The sequence below is a fragment of the Xyrauchen texanus genome, chromosome 24 (assembly GCF_025860055.1).
Source record: "Xyrauchen texanus isolate HMW12.3.18 chromosome 24, RBS_HiC_50CHRs, whole genome shotgun sequence".
Classification (NCBI taxonomy): Eukaryota; Metazoa; Chordata; class Actinopteri; order Cypriniformes; family Catostomidae; genus Xyrauchen; species Xyrauchen texanus.
The window spans coordinates 39,146,330-39,162,655 of NC_068299.1; the positions used below are offsets into that span (position 1 = coordinate 39,146,330).

The following is a 16,326-nucleotide window of genomic DNA, read 5'->3' on the forward strand; positions in this document are numbered from 1 at the left end:
AGAAGGCAAGTATCACTATTATCATCGTTTGGGCTAGTCATTTGAACGAACCCCTAAGTACAGTATTATACTTCGGCATGCAACTCGTCCTGCACTAGTTGTCTTACAAACATGGCTGATACCTCAAATCATGCAGCTTGTATAAGGAAAGCTGTGCTGTTACTATTCTAAACGAACAGACTTACGATTAAAAATTGGGTGAAAATCCCATTGATTTAGATTGAGGGAGGGACTCAAACCATATCTAGGGACCAGAAAATCAAAGAGACTTAGGGGAAGGGCACTTTTGACTTGGGCATGTAAGTGGTAAATGTTCTGCACTTATATAGTGCTTTTTTTTTTAACTTTAGAGGTTACCAAAGCGCTTTACACTGTGTCCCAATCACACATTCACACACCAATGGCAACAGAGCTGCCATGCAAGGCGCTAGCCTGCCATTGGGAGCAACTTGGGGTTCAGTGTCTTGCCCAAGGACACTTCGGCATGTGGAGTCATGTGGGCTGGGAATCGAACCGCCAACCCTGCGATTAGCAGCCAACCCGCTCTACCACCTGAGCCACAGCAGCCCTAAGTAGCTTATTAACCATCTAGAACACCCTTGCCAGCAACCACCTAACAATGCAACAACCCACATCTCCCTAGCATAGTGGTGGCAGTTTTTGCATGGGCAAACACCTTTCACATTTCTTATGTGTATTGAAAATAATGACTGAGTGAACAGTTTCAAGACTCGAACTGTTCTATCACTGTTTTTTGTCAGAGATAATGTGTGTGTGTGTGTGTGTGTGTGTGTGTGTGTGTAGTGAACAGCAGTTGCTGCAGCTCTTGTATCTGGAGTGTATCCTGTCTATGCTGAGCAGCTGTCCTCCTACAATGCACCTGCAGCATAATTTTACTGACCTCATCTGGTGGGACATGTCTATATTCTTTTGACAAGTCAAATGCTTTAAGTGGGGAACAAATCTGATCAGATCTTTGTCATACATCATTGTTTAAATCCTGCTGCATTTGGGATGAATTTCATTCAAATGTAAACTAACAGTTGACAATTACAATATTAAAGAGGACTCAATATTACACAAAATTTACTGGTGTGGTACCATGGTACAGTGATTGTATCAAATGGTAATAGCCTTGTACTTTCATACCACAGGACATGCCAACATAATACACCATGGTAGGCCTGTTGCACTTATTACAGAATGGCCTGGTTATGATTGTTTAGAAAAGAAATTAAAGTGACAACTCATTGTCTACCATCACTTTAATTTCATTGATTAATTAATATTGAATTTCATGGTAAATATCTCTTGTTTGTGAAAGCCCTTTACCATAGTACTTACATGATGCTCCAAGGTACTTAAAATAATTCCATAATATTGCCATAGTATGTCCAAACAACATACCATGATTCATATCTAAAAGATAAAAAAATACATAAATTAAAAACCATGGTACAATTTCCCCCAAAAAACATATATGTTTATAATCTTAATTTTACTACTTTGGTATCATTACAAATTGATTACATGTTTCTGAGAGGAACACACTCCAGTTATACGTCATCAATGTAAACTGCTAACACACAGGAAGCAGTTATGTCCAACCCTGGTGGTGATTATGGGAAACCCTGCGAGTGATAAAAACATCACCTCTGCTCATGGCTGTTCGTCCCAGGACTCAGACGTGGTGTCAGGGACAGCAGTTTTGGATCAAGGCCGGGGGTCTGGCTGCTCCTCGAGTGCTCCTGCCATGATCGGCCCAGTGCTCCGCACAATCTGCTATGTGGCAGCAGAGTTAGTTCGTCTGGTGGGCTGCGTTGAGTCCATGAAGCCTGTGCTGCAGTCCTTGTACCACCGTATTCTGCTCTATCCTCCTCCTCAGCACAGAGTGGAGGCCATAAAGATTATGAAGGAGGTGAGATGTTTAATACATTTTTCCAATGAATACTATCTTCTATCTATTTAGACTGTCTCAATTGCTTGTATCTCTTTATGTAATCTCAGACTCACTTGATGTTCAGTGGGGGCTTTGAGGGGGCAATGCCATCTGTTGCAGGACTCCCTGTTATTCTTTTCTGTTTGCAAAAGTAATGTTTGGGAGTCTAACATTATATATATGCATACTGTATGTACATTATGCATTTCCTCCAGACATGATGCTTGGAATTGTGGGCAAACAGTTCAATCTTCATTTCATCAGCCCAGAGAATCTTGTTTCTCACAGTCTGAGAGTCCTTTAGATGCTTTGTTTTTGCAAATTCCAAGTGGGCTTTTATGTGTCTTACACTGTGGAGAGGCTTCCATCTGGCCACTTTGCCATAAAGCCCAGATTGGTGAAGTTTTGCAGTGATGGTTGTCCTTTTGCAAGTTTCTCCCATCTCCACACATGATCTCTGGAGCTCAACAAGAGTGACCATTGGGTTTTTGGTCACCTCCCTTACCAAGGCCCTTTTCCCTTGATTGCTTAGTTTGGCCGGGTCACCAGCTCAAGGGTCCTAGTTGTTCCAAACTTCCATTTAAGAATTAAGGATGCTCTTACTACTGTGTTCTTGGTAACCTTCAATGCAGCCTTCCCCAGATATGTGCCTTGACATAATCCTTTTTCTTAGCTCTGCAGGCAGTTCCTTTGACCTTATGGCTTGGTTTTTGCTTTGATATACATTTTCAGCTGTGAGATCTTATATAGAAAGGTGTGTGCCTTTCCAAATCATGTCCAATCAATTGAATTTGCCACAGGTGGACTCCAATTAAAGTGTAGAAACATCTCAAAGATGATCCAGAGGAATGGGATACACCTGAGTAAAATTTCAATTGTCATAGCTAAGGATCTGAATACGTATGTAAATGTGATATTTCTGTTTTTTTCTTTTTAATATATTTGCTAAGTTATCAAAAATCTGTTTTTTGCTTTGTTCTTATAGAGTGTATATTGATGTGAGAGAATTTCTTTTTTTATTTAAACCAAATTGCCACATAACAAAATGTGAAAAAATATATATTTCTGAATCCAATGTATATAAGATATTAGGGCTGTTGAATTTACCATATTAATTCAGTGCTATTGATTATGTAAATATAATGCATAAGAAACTGCATAAAACAATCCACAAGAATGTTATGGAAGGTTAAATTCATACAGTAGTGCCATTCTCCCTTCAAAGTGCCCAGATCAAGAGCTCTGTACTTCGGAGTGAGTAGGGCATAAGGATGATCATGTTCGTTTGGAATATGCCCTTGTTTGACACTATCAACAGCACAAGATGAGAAATGTGATACTTTATGAATGTGTGATATTGTGATATATATATATTTCAATTTTGACAGGTTTTGTGAGATTTCTTCTTGTTTAGCGTCTCTACCATGACCAAAGCCTAATCAGAAAATCACACTTCGTTGCTTGTCCCATCATTATCAGAACCCCTATTAAATGTGTTGTTTTTAAAAAAATATTCTGTTGTTCTTGTGCCTGACAGATTGTGGGAAGCCCCCAGCGCTTGTTTGACCTGGCTGGACCTTGTGTCATTGAGCCTGAGACAAGGAAGAGATCCTTCTCGAAAAGGAAGTCACATCTTGACCTTCTTAAACTGTAAGTGTCCCCTGACTCTTCAGACCATGCCAGACATTGGAAGACTTTGCCAGAACTTGCAAGGTTTTTGCCAGACCTTGGTAGACCTTACAAGACTTTGCCAGACCTTACAAGACTTTGCCAGACCTTACAAGACTTTGCCAGACCTTACAAGACTTTGCCAGAACTTGCAATACTTTGCCAGACCTTTTCAATATTTGCCAGACTTTGGTAGACCTTGGCAATCTTTGCCAGACCTTGCCAGACTTTAACAGAACTTGCAATACTTTGCCAGATCTCTGCAGTCTTTACCAGACCTTGTTTGACCTTGGTAGTCTTTGCCAAACCATGACAGAGTTTCCAGTACTTGCAAGATTTTCTAAACCTTTGCTGTCTTTGCTAGACCTTGGTAGACCTTGGCAGTCTATGCCAGACCTAGCAAGACTTTAACAGACCATTACTGCCTTTTCTAGACCTTTGTAATCTTTTTCAGACCTTGATAGACCTTGGCAGTCTTTGCCAGACCTTGACAGACTTTGCCAGTACTTACAGACCTTGGTAGCCAATGAGAGTCTTTGCCAGATCTTGCAAGACTTTGCCAAAGCATTGCAGTCTTTGATGTCAATGATGTTACTGAGTTTTATGTGTCTCTTCTGCACACTCAGGGTAATGGATGGTATAACTGAAGCGTGTATGAAGGGTGGGATTGAGGCCTGCTACTCCTCCGTCTCCTGTGCTTGTGCCCTGTTGGGTGCTTTAGATGAGCTCAGTCAAGGGCGCGGCCTGCAGCAGGACCAAACTTGCATGCTGCTGCGCCGATTGGATGAGCTAAAGGAGGGGGCAGAGTCTATGCATGAGTTTGTAGAACTTAATGAAGCAGACTTCCACTGGCAGCGGCGCGTGCTCCCATCTGAGAATGCTGCCTGGGAGAGCACCATCCTTGAATGCAGCCCTGAAATCAGCATCAGCGTTACCACTGACACAGGCCAGACCACTTTAGAAGGGGACATGGGTCAGACCACTCTGGAAAGGGACTTGGGCCAGACCACTCCAGAGGAATGTGAGGTGGAACCACGCCTGCCATTACCCACTGCGGGAACGGGCCCAGTATGTGTACGAGATAGTGGCCCCCCAGAAGCCAATTCCAGTGCTGCCCCTCCAGACGTGGTTCAACGCAGCCATGGCCAGGCTTACCCTGACATCACCAACTTCCTGTCTGTGGACTCTCGAAGGTGGTCACACGGCCCACGCTACAGCGAAAGCAACTTTAGTGCGGACGGGCAGGAATTGTCCAGAACAGAGTTCGATTTGTGCGACCAGTACTCCATAGCTGCAGAAAAGGACTCTGGACGCTCAGACGTGTCGGACATGGGCTCTGATAACTGCTCGCTTGCCGATGAGGAAGAGACACCGCGGGACTGTCCCGGACATCGTACGCTACGGATAGCTGCTCTGTCTCTGAAATTGCTGAAGAAACAAGAAGCTGATCAGCAGAGTGCCCAGCTCTTTGTGCAGTCTTTAGCTGCGCTGCTGCCTCGTCTGCTAGGATTGCACAGCACAACAGATGTAGATGTTTCCCTACAGAACTTCTCCTCCACCTTCTGTTCAGGGCTGCAAGCAGGTAACATGACACATGTGTCAAATACAAGAGGTCGTTAATTGTTTAGTCTGTGGACAGAATTCACTAAGAATTAATTGGGGCCACTGATAGCATTTTTTTATATACACAGTGTTTATTTACACTGTCTATAACAGTCAACAGATATGGATTTTCCAGTGGCCAAGACCGAAAACTAGAGAGAGCAGGGTGGCAGATGCTAATGCTAATATTTATGAGGTACTATATGTGTTATAGGCGGTATGTGATATAGGCTATTACAATCATTGCAATAATTGCATGAGATAATAAGACCTGTTTTCAGAGAATAGCTTATTTATCAATTAAGTTGACTTTTTTTACCCCATTGGCAGATGTTTGGCAGCGTTCTTCTTGTTTTAAAAAAACACCTGACACTAGTTGTCTGTATTGTTTTAACTTTTTAGAGACACTTTAAGTTGAGTGTAAAGGTGTTTGTGTATATGTTCAGTAGAAGGTAATTGTTGTGTGGTCTGTAGGTGGCGTTCACTCTCCAGGCTTTGAGGGCTGTGAAAACCTGAACTGTCAGGCTCTGATGAATGCTGATGGATTGTATTTGGTGTCTTATTACGCTCTACTGCTCAACCTCAAACTATGTTGCTGTGACTACTACCACAGGAAGACCACGCCTGCTCTGGTCACTCTGGTATGATATGTGACGTATTTCAGGGTCTGGTTTAACGTTGAGGTGTTTTTACACATACATTTAGTTTTTTTAGTTTTTTTTTTAAGGGATGAACTAACATTTTAATGACACTGTAATCAGATGTACACCTAACAGTTAAAAGTTTGGACACACTTAATTCTTCCTCTGAAGTACATTGATATAATAATTTGGTCCTTGTGTTCTTGTGTTTAGTCTATGTGTTCCTGTAGCTAAACTGGTAGAGCATGGCACTAGCAATGCCAATATCATGAGTTCAACTCCCCAGGGAACACTCAAACTAGGGCTGGGCTATAAAACGATATCGATATATATCACTATAAAGAAAATCCAGGATAAGCTTTTGAGGAATTTTTTATATTTACTGCGTGTCGCTAAAACACAAGCAGTTCGGCTTTCTCAGGCTGCGTTTCCAATGGGGCGGACGAAATCTGCTCAAAGGCGCTCACAGCGCTAGGAGAGAGCTTGCTTCTGCACCTCTGCCAATCCTATGATCCATCTTGCGAGCATGACACTCTGCTTTCATAGGAATGAATTGAAAACGCTCTCAGCTTCGCTCACAATGTGGCAGTGGTAACGTAGGGTCAGACTGGATGAATTTGCTAATGCTAGCTGCCTTGCTAACAATTAGTTTACGTTGGACACTGGATTGATTCCATCCGCACCGCAAGAATTCATGACAACGGTTGCGTCCTCTCATCTTCTCTAGTGAAGAGCGTGACAGAACAACAGTGATGTGGACAACAGCTCTGATCTTTCTGTGCTGTAATCTTGAATATTGTTCTCTAGCACCAAACATGCATCATTTCTGCCCTGTCCCGCTCCGCACACGTCGCCTCTTTTCCCTGCATGTGTGTATACATGAAGCGCCACATGTCTGGTTTTCAAAAAACGTGGTTTCAAAGCACCATAACGTTTTTCCCTTCTAAATGTATCTTTATTAATCAGCATTTTATGAGCCTGTAATAATGAACAAATCGAATAAACAAATCGATTTCTGTTCTAATTTTGTGAAAATTAATTCGATTGATATGGAAAGACTAAAATTACTAGTTGGTAGACTAGGCTTTCACTTTAATGAAAATATATATATTTTTTTTTTTTTACATTTTTAAAAAAACTTTTTCAAAATGTTCTCTCGGGACACCCCATAACCCCCATTCAGCATCATTCCACAGTCACAAGGGCTTCTATGTCCCATACTTGGGTATCTGAATCTAAAGAAATATACAAAATATTTCATTTTAATGTAAAAATATTCCAACAAGTACTGGACTGCTGTCACTATGCTTCAGAACAAACCGATGATCTTTTAACATTCATTTTCAATAGATAAAAGGTAAAAGACGGTAAAATTGGTAAAAGATCCCGCAGACCCCACTGCTTTGTCCGTCTCTGGGCCCCCTGTGAAGTTTTGTAGAGACTATTTTGACTGTTTAGAATGTATTTTTTCTTCCATCAACTTTGAATGTGAAAAAGTTTATCGTGATAACAATTTTGGCCATACTGCCCAGCCCAACTCAAACTGATATAATGTATGCCTATGCCTTGAACTATACCTTACAGTACATTTTGGATAAAAGTGCCAAATTTTTAAATGTAAATGTCTTCTGAAGTCATACATTTTCTTTTAGTGAGGAACTGTCCAAAATTAAAGATAATGCAAAGTAATCTCTTCTGTTAATTCCTCTTCTTTTAAATATAATTTGCAGTCATGATCAGTCACATGTTAAGAGAAAATAAAATGTGTTTTGCAAACATTCTGTGAAACTTAATGCGATGCTGCTTCCAAATGCTGCATTTTTAATTGAACACAAGCATGGCTTAGATTCATGAGCTCTGGTAGATTTTTGTGTAAACTTTTCCTTTAACTATAAATAAAGCGCAAGACCTGTGGATAAGCTGTTAGTGCTTTCAGACACTCAATATTATGGTGATGTTGATTTGAGGTGTGTGTGTGTGTGTGTCCAGAAGGAGTTTGTGCGTCAGGTCCAGAGCAGTGGTGTTCTGGTGGTTTTGTCTCAGGCATGGATCGAGGAACTCTATAATCAGGTGCTGGAGAGGAATCTGCTGGGAGCGGCTGGATACTGGGGGTCAGCTGAGGAGCAGTCTCTACCCCTCATCACCATACTCACTGGTAACAGTCCTGTGTGTGTGTGTGTGCACTGTATTTAGAGATGCTGAAGAACTCAATCATACTACCTGGTTGTAAAGAATTTTACCATGCAGAATATATTATTCTAGGGCTGTCGATTCAGTTATTATCATATGAAAATTAACACAATAGAAAATGTACACAAGCATGCCCCCTGTCCCATATGTACATTTTGTAATAAAAGTATATTTTTTTCCACCATTGGAGCAAGTTAAGCTTGAAATACCACCTTGAAGTTTTTTGAAAGTCACAGTCAGCAGGGGGCAATCAGACAATTTGCCTCACCAAACCATTAAAGAGCAGACAGCACAAAATTAGTAAAGAGGCTTCCACATGTCTCATGTCAGTGTTGCCCAATACAGTGAACTCTACTGATTTAAGTATTTGAATGATCTAAATTATGATATAGTTTAATGTAATACAATTCAATACAATGCAATATATTTAGGGCTATTGATATAATGTGTTCATTTAATTTATTATATAAGAAATTGGAGTGGTGGTGGTGTAGTGGTCTAAGCACATAATTGGTAATCTGGTAATCAGAAGGATGCTGGTTCGAGCCCCACAGCCACCACCGTTGTGTCCTTGAGCAAGGCACTTAACTCCAGGTTGCTCCGGGTGGATTGTCCCTGTAATAAGTCCCTGTAATAAAGGCTCTGTAAGTCGCTTTGGATAAAAGCGTCTGCCAAATGCATAAATGTAAATGCATAAATGTAAATTACTGGTTAAAACATTAAAGCAATTAATTTTGCCTTCAGGCCAATAGGCAAGTTCCATAATTAGAGTATTTTCCTACTATCGGTACACTGGGTTAGAAGGGGTACTTTTGAAATGTATTCTCTACAGATTACAGAATACATGCTGTAAAATTTAATTTAGAATGTATTTCATTAATTACTCAATGTCAGTAATGTATTCTAAATACTTTGGATTACTTCTTCAGCACTGGTAGATTTTTTTCACTTTTTTTGACTATAAAATCTCTGCCAGTAGAGTAAGACAAATTACACATGTTAAAAATACATTCTCAGAAAACCTAAATATCTTATGCAGAGTTGTTTCTAAAACAAGATCAATCAAGATGATATTTTATTTTGATATTTTTACAGGAAAACCATAAAAACATTAGTATTAGGAATATGATTTTTGCCATAATATCAAAGGTCTTACTAGAAAAAAGAAATTATGATCTAACGTGAATTTTCTTGATAACAAAATGTGATCATGTCTGGTATCGTGCATGTAAAATGGCTAGAAATAACATTTTAGCTTAGTGTAAAGCTTATAATTTACACAAGGTTTATTTCTATTTCTTCTGCTCTAAACTTATTTCAAACGTACTTCTCTGTCTGCTCGTATGAATGTAACACATCATAAGAAAGTGTTTCACCACTGTTCAAATGGATCACATTGTTTATATAACCCTGTCGGTACATATAATATAAGTACATGAAAATATGTGTTTTTTTACAAGCTGCGTCAGCAGGGGGCAGTCAGCATGCCTCAAAGCTGCGCAGCCACAGAATGAGAGCCATTCACTCAGGATGCGTTTTTCACAGCTGGACAAATACAACAGAATGCAGGGATCTCAAGACTCTATTATCAGAGTTTCAACTACAATTTACTTTGACACAGTGTCCTAAAAACATGGGGTTTATGATGCTGAAAACCAGTCAGACCCTCAATGCATCCATCTGATGCAAATGTGCTTCGACTGACAGGCACAGACAGAAGAACGCAAGAAAGACTGGAACTACTTTCTTAGACCACGGATCAGGATCTTCCATTGCTAGTTCAAAAGAAGCACACAGGCCTCCGTTACTAAATCAAAAGTGTCACTTTAGGACTAGTAACGACAGCTTTGGCTGTTTAGAACAAGTTATTGTAATAACAATGGTGTGTGTGTGTGTGTGTGTGTGTGTGTGTGTGTGTGTGTGTGTGTGTGTGTGTGTGTGTGTGTGTGTGTGTGTGTGTGTGTGTGTGTGAGAGAGAGAGAGCGATTGATTGAGCGTGTGCGTTTACCTGCATCTGTTGCGACTCCCAAGCTTTGATGAATAGTAAAGCTGTTTAACTCTGTTCCTCAGCTGTAGTGTAGTGTCAGCTTCCCAATGAAAATGGAGTTTTGGTCAAATACATCCTATCTTCTCTGTGAAGAAATAGCCGTCCGAGAGGATAATACACTTCTAGCAGCTTTTAACACATTTGCGCTGCTCTTACACTTTAGCTTAGAACACCATGAACAAAATGGAGTGATACAAACCGTGAAGCGTCTGATTGCTGATGTTTTGGAGACATCAGTACTCATGGAACGTCTTTTCCAATCAGGTTCGAGGACTGGAACTGTTGTTTCAAATATTATCATTATTTCAATTGTGTATTTTATTTAATTGTAATTGTTAGATAATGATATTTAATTTAATTCATTCATCTGCATGTCATTTAAAGAATTCGATTAAAAGTTTTAATAGATTGATGGCTATTTTACATTGTATTGTATAGTGCAGCAACAACTAATTGATAAACTTTACAGTAGTGAAAAATGAGGTTGCATTATGAAAGTCGTTTGAAAAATGGTGAAGACAAGTTGAAGCGGAAAAAACACGACCAATTGTGGAGCACGGGAGCCCTTTATGTTAAACTCTTCAAAGAATATCATAAACATACAGTTTAATGTGGAGCGGGTGTTGTGTCAGGTGCGCTGACTGAGTGCTTGTGCTGTTTGATGTGCTTGAAAGTGGTTTCTCACCAGCGCATAACTTACATGTAACTGTTATTTCCTATGTTTTATAATGTATCCATTTTATGAATTCAAAATCAAGCGCTTATTTCCAACTTGCAAATCTGTAGGGTCTGTGTTACACTTCAATGTGCAAGCAAGCGCATACATCTGCGTCAATCAAACCGATAGCAACAAAAAAGGGAGCATAATCAATAAATATTTAAAATTGTAAAGGGTATGTTTGGCGCAAAAACAACAGAGCACATCAGCAAAAGGACACCATACTCACGGTGAAGCATGGTGGTGGCAGCATCTTTGGGGCTGTTTTTCTTCAGCTGGAACTGGGGCTTATGTGAAGGTGGAGGGAATCATGAATAGCTCCAAGTACTAGTCAATTTTGGCACAGAACCTTCTTGCATCTGCTAGAAAGCTGAAAATGAAGAGATCTTTCACCTTTCAGCGTAACAATGATCCAAAGCACACATCCAAATCAACAAAAGAATGGCTTCAGCAAAAAAAGATGAATGTTTTGGAATGGCTCCACCAGAGCCCAGACCTGAACCTTATAGAAAATCTGTGGGGGGACCTGAAGAGGGCCCAAATTATTAAGGGCTTAATGAAAAAATAAATCTGTTCTCTGGTAGGGAATACATTTTTCACCAGAAGCACAGGACCAACTCATGGAGGGTACAGTCTTATAACTTGATTACAAATTCTGAACACTACTGTAATCTACACGATGAGACGGGAAAGATATTTGCCCAAACCCAAAATGTTGGCTTGCTTATCAACAAGTGCTAAAAGCATTACTGAAATTAATATTCTGAGCTGATTGATGGATTGTAGAATACAAAATATATGTTGATACTTAATAAAAAGTGCATTGTCTCATCCACACCGGACTCCCCCTCTCATTCCACACTCCGCTCTCTCTCTCTCCTCGGACTACTAATCACTTTCACCTGATCCCAATCCAGCACTCAATCACATCTACAAATACTCACCCCACCACTCCATCCTCGTCTAGTCTCTGCAAGGAACACACAGACTTACCTGCTCTTCCTACTGACTCTACTTATGAGAAGCTCCAGTCGATTATTCAATATTCCTCGTCTAGGCGATCCCAAGGACTCATCCTACCTGGATTGGTACTCCTGCCGCAAGCTCCCTTGAAACACAAATGCTGTCATTTGAAGTTAAGTTACTGAGCTGATTGGGGACCGGGCGTGCATCGTTCCAGTCCGGCCCTGCCGTCCTCCGCTTTACAACAATGTATAGCAATACAAGTCAAGTCAAGTCAATTTTATTTGTATAGCGCCTTTCACAACACACATCGTTTCAAAGCAGCTTTACAGAATATCAGCATTAACAGAAGATAAAACTGTAATGTCTATAAAGTCGATTAATCATCATTGTGTAATTTAGATAAAATACGATTTTTAATAGTGTTTAAAATAATTAAATGATAATTGTATTAATAACCCCAGTGAGCAAGCTGTAGGCGATTTGTTCAAAAATACATTTGAATAAAATACCAGAAATAAAATATGGCTTTTTTTTTTTTATCCGATTACTTCAATAAATATTCAAAGTTGCAGCCCTTATATTATATAAAATTATATATTATATTACATTCTGTATTTAGGATGCAGAATAGGCCTTTCTTTAGAATTTTTTAATTTTTATTTCCATTTCTCGTCCTTCTCTCTGTCAGATATTGATGGGCTGGGCAGCAGTGCTATTGGTGGTCAGTTGATCAGAAAAGCCTCCACAAAGTCACCCTTCACCTGTGACAAGAACAGCAGTGGCAACCTGGTGGCAGGTACAGTGCATGCTGTGTGAGCATTTCTGCATACACACAGGGGTTACAGAGGCTTTTACGTATTACATATTATTTTTACTGTACGGGACTTAGGCTCTTTACTCATTTTCGACAATTCTTTGTCTTTTCACGTGGAGACTGCTACTCCTTCAATTAATTTTATTTCCACGCCTGTCTATCTTTGTGCTATAATCAATCTCCGATAAGACCGCCCCTAAACGAATGAATATGAGCTGTGATTGGTCGCTTTACATGTCAGTCAAACTTGTATTTTAAGTGGACAGTTCTAGACAGAACAAGCTGCAATATACACCAGATATTTTTCTGTTCGTTCCAAGCTCTGTCTTGGCGAGACTAGTGGTGTTGAGAATTGATTGCATCAATCATCAGATTGCCACTTTTAACATGGAAAAACGAACAAAGTCGTCTGCTGTTATGAGCTAGGTGGAGTTATCTCAAATTGACAACATCGCTTCTAATTGTCTCCTTGTGGCTACAATCCTTTCAGGTGTGGTGTTTGCCCGCTACATCCTGATTGGCTGCTGGAAAAACCTGATCGACACGCTGTCCACGCCGCTCACAGGTCTCATGGCAGGCAGCTCCAGGGGTCTCGCCTTCATTCTGGGAGCGGAGGGAGTTAAAGAGCAAACCCAGAGAGAGAGGGACACCATCTGCCTCAGTCTGGATGGTCTACGCAAGGCTGCGGCCCTCAGCTGTGCTCTGGGTAATGGCACATATGAATCAGTTCGGCCTGTAGCGTTCATTGATACTTGGGGCACCACCGCTGCAAGAGATTAATGCCTCCTTTAAATCATCTCCTCTTTGGTCCACCCACTGGTGCGTAGTCTGAGTGAATCATAAGAGAGGGATGGACAGATACAGCCATTGCTCCACACTTAGAAGGACTATTGCTGTAGTTGAGATTGCAAATTGTAATGTTGGGGAAGATTCGAAAATGGGTGTGGAAGTTTAGGGTCTCAGCATGGCCTTCAGAAGGATGACAAAGTACCTGATCGATCAGTGTGGGTTTATATGTTATGATAGTTATGATATGTTATGATCGTTCGGCACGTTTATCTAAGGATTCTTTTGAGAACCGGTATGGTTCTGACTTTGCGAAAGAACTTTGACGATAAATTACAGTATTGTTAAAGTCCATTTATAAATGGACGTTTCCAAAAGTCCCTGCATGACTCATAACATTTCATTTCAATTTATTTCAGTATTTGTTTCTTCTTATTTTTTATGGCAGTTACAGTAAATACATTTGATTTTGTTACGTTTTATGTTGTTTAATGTTTCTTGCGTTATTTTAGTGTGATACAAATTGAGTTGCTGTCCATTTCAGTTAGGATGCTGCCGTAGAAAGAAGCTGTCTATCTAGGGAGTAGACCGCAAGACAGCACAGCAGGGTTTGGAAGAACGCTCCCTCACACATACCCAACATCTTCGGCATGCATTTTATATGAGTCGTAAAGGGGAATCAGAAATGTTATGTGTGCAGAGATTTGATTCTTTTTGTTTCAGGTGTGGCAGCTAACTGTGCATCAGCTCTTGCTCAGATGGCAGCAGCATCATGTGTTCAGGAAGAGAAAGAGGAGAAAGAACTGGGCGAGCCTGGAGACGCCATTGCTCAAGGTACAAGATTCACAGGTCACATGTTGGTCTCATGTGAGAATCTAGCCTGTCCCGACAACCCGTCCAAGAAAGACTGTGACACAAATATATGTATATATTTAGTAAAATAAAAAGCTTACCCCTTAAGCTGACGCCTGTTTCCGTCCCTTCCTTTGGCGGTTGTCACATTGGTGCCAAAGGAAGGGACGGAAACAGGCGTCAGCTTAAGGGGTAAGCTTTTTATTTTACTAAATATATACATATATTTGTGTCACAGTCTTTCTTGGACGGGTTGTCGGGCTCCCCATGCTCCGTCGCTGCTGCACTTTTATGCCGCTCTCCTCATGTTACTGAAATCAGACACAGGTGTTAGTCATCATTTAGCTCAGGTGTGAGCGCCCTTACCGCTTTTCTCTCCCGGACGGGCGCTTGACCACGCCCCCGCTGCCACACTCCCGTTTGTGCGAACCTGCGAGTATTCCCCCTTCTCTTCCGGAAAAGTAAAGTACAACCAATAGCTGTAATCAAGTAGAGGCGCATTTTTAGAACTAACCGGGTAGTCCAACTTCCTCACTCACTTTCCTCCAAGCGATATCCCGGGATCTGTACAGGTGCTGGTCATATAATTAGAATATCATCAAAAAGTTGATTTATTTCAGTAATTCCATTCAAAAAGTGAAACTTGGATAATGTATACATTCATTCCACACAGACTGATATATTTCAAGTGTTCATTCCTTTTAATTGATTATAACTGACAACTAATGAAAACCCCCCAAATCAGTATCTCCGAAAATTTGAATATTGTGAAAAGGTTCAATATTGAAGACACCGGGTGCCACACTCTAATCAGCGAATTAACTCAAAACACCTGCAAAGGCCTTTAAATGGTCTCTCAGTCTAGTTCTGTAGACTACACAAACATGGGGAAGACTGCTGACTTGACAGCTGTCCAAAAGACGACCATTGACACCTTGCACAAGGAGGGCAAGACACAAAAGGTCATTGCTAAAGAGGCTGGCTGTTCACAGAGCTCTGTGTCCAAGCACATTAATAGAGAGGCGAAGGGAAGGAAAAGATATGCTAGAAAAAAAAGTGTACAAGCAATAGGGATAACCGCACCCTGGAGAGGATTGTGAAACAAAACCCATTCAAAAATGTGGGGGAGATTCACAAAGAGTGGACTGCAGCTGGAGTCAGTGCTTCAAGAACCACCACGCGCAGACGTATGCAAGACATGGGTTTCAGCTGTCGCATTCCCCCACACAAGACACAGCGTCATAAGCGTCTCGCCTGGGCTAAAGACAAAAAGGAGTGGACTGGACTGCTGCTGAGTGCTGAGTTATGTTCTCTGATGAAAGTAAATTTTGCATTTCCTTTGGAAATCAAGGTCCCAGAGTCTGGAGGAAGAGAGGAGAGGCACAGAATCCACGTTGCTTGAAGTCCAGTGTAAAGTTTCCACAGTCAGTGAAGGTTTGGGGTGCCATGTCATCTGCTGGTGTTGGTCCACTGTGTTTTCTGAGGTCCAAGGTCAACGCAGCCGTCTACCAGGAAGTTTTAGAGCACTTCATGCTTCCTGCTGCTGACCAACTTTATGGAGATGCAGATTTCATTTTCCAACAGGACTTGGCACCTGCACACAGTGCCAAAGCTACCAGTACCTGGTTTAAGGACCATGGTATCCCTGTTCTTAATTGGCCAGCAAACTTGCCTGACCTTAACCCTATAGAAAATCTATGGGGTATTGTGAAGAGGAAGATGTGATACGCCAGACCCAACAATGCAGAAGAGCTGAAGGCCACTATCAGAGCAACCTGGGCTCTCATACACACGAGCAGTGCCACCGACTGATCGACTCCATGCCATGCAAAGAAGCCCCAACTAAGTATTGAGTGCTGTACATGCCCATACTTTTCATGTTCATACTTTTCAGTTGGCCAACATTTCTAAAAATCCTTTTTTTGTATTGGTCTTAAGTAATATTCTAATTTTCCGAGATACTGAATTTGGGATTTTCATTAGTCTTAATCATCACAATTAAATGAAATAAACATTTGAAATATATCAGTCTGTGTGTAATGAATGAATATAATATCCAAGTTTCACTTTTTGAATGGAATTACTGAAATAAATCAACTTTTT

General features: G+C 40.8%; 1 protein-coding gene across 2 annotated transcripts in view; it reads left to right on the forward strand.

The window, feature by feature from the left end:
- arfgef3 (ARFGEF family member 3) overlaps positions 1 to 16,326 on the forward strand; it is a 79,528-nt gene that overhangs the window by 18,569 nt on the left and 44,633 nt on the right. For both annotated transcript variants that reach the window (XM_052089441.1, XM_052089440.1), the window contains 9 exons: positions 805 to 909; positions 1,591 to 1,918; positions 3,477 to 3,589; positions 4,234 to 5,189; positions 5,684 to 5,850; positions 7,840 to 8,005; positions 12,460 to 12,567; positions 13,076 to 13,291; positions 14,095 to 14,205. In XM_052089441.1, coding sequence (XP_051945401.1) covers positions 805 to 909; positions 1,591 to 1,918; positions 3,477 to 3,589; positions 4,234 to 5,189; positions 5,684 to 5,850; positions 7,840 to 8,005; positions 12,460 to 12,567; positions 13,076 to 13,291; positions 14,095 to 14,205 — 2,270 coding nt within the window. The remainder of the gene's footprint in view (positions 1 to 804; positions 910 to 1,590; positions 1,919 to 3,476; positions 3,590 to 4,233; positions 5,190 to 5,683; positions 5,851 to 7,839; positions 8,006 to 12,459; positions 12,568 to 13,075; positions 13,292 to 14,094; positions 14,206 to 16,326) is intronic.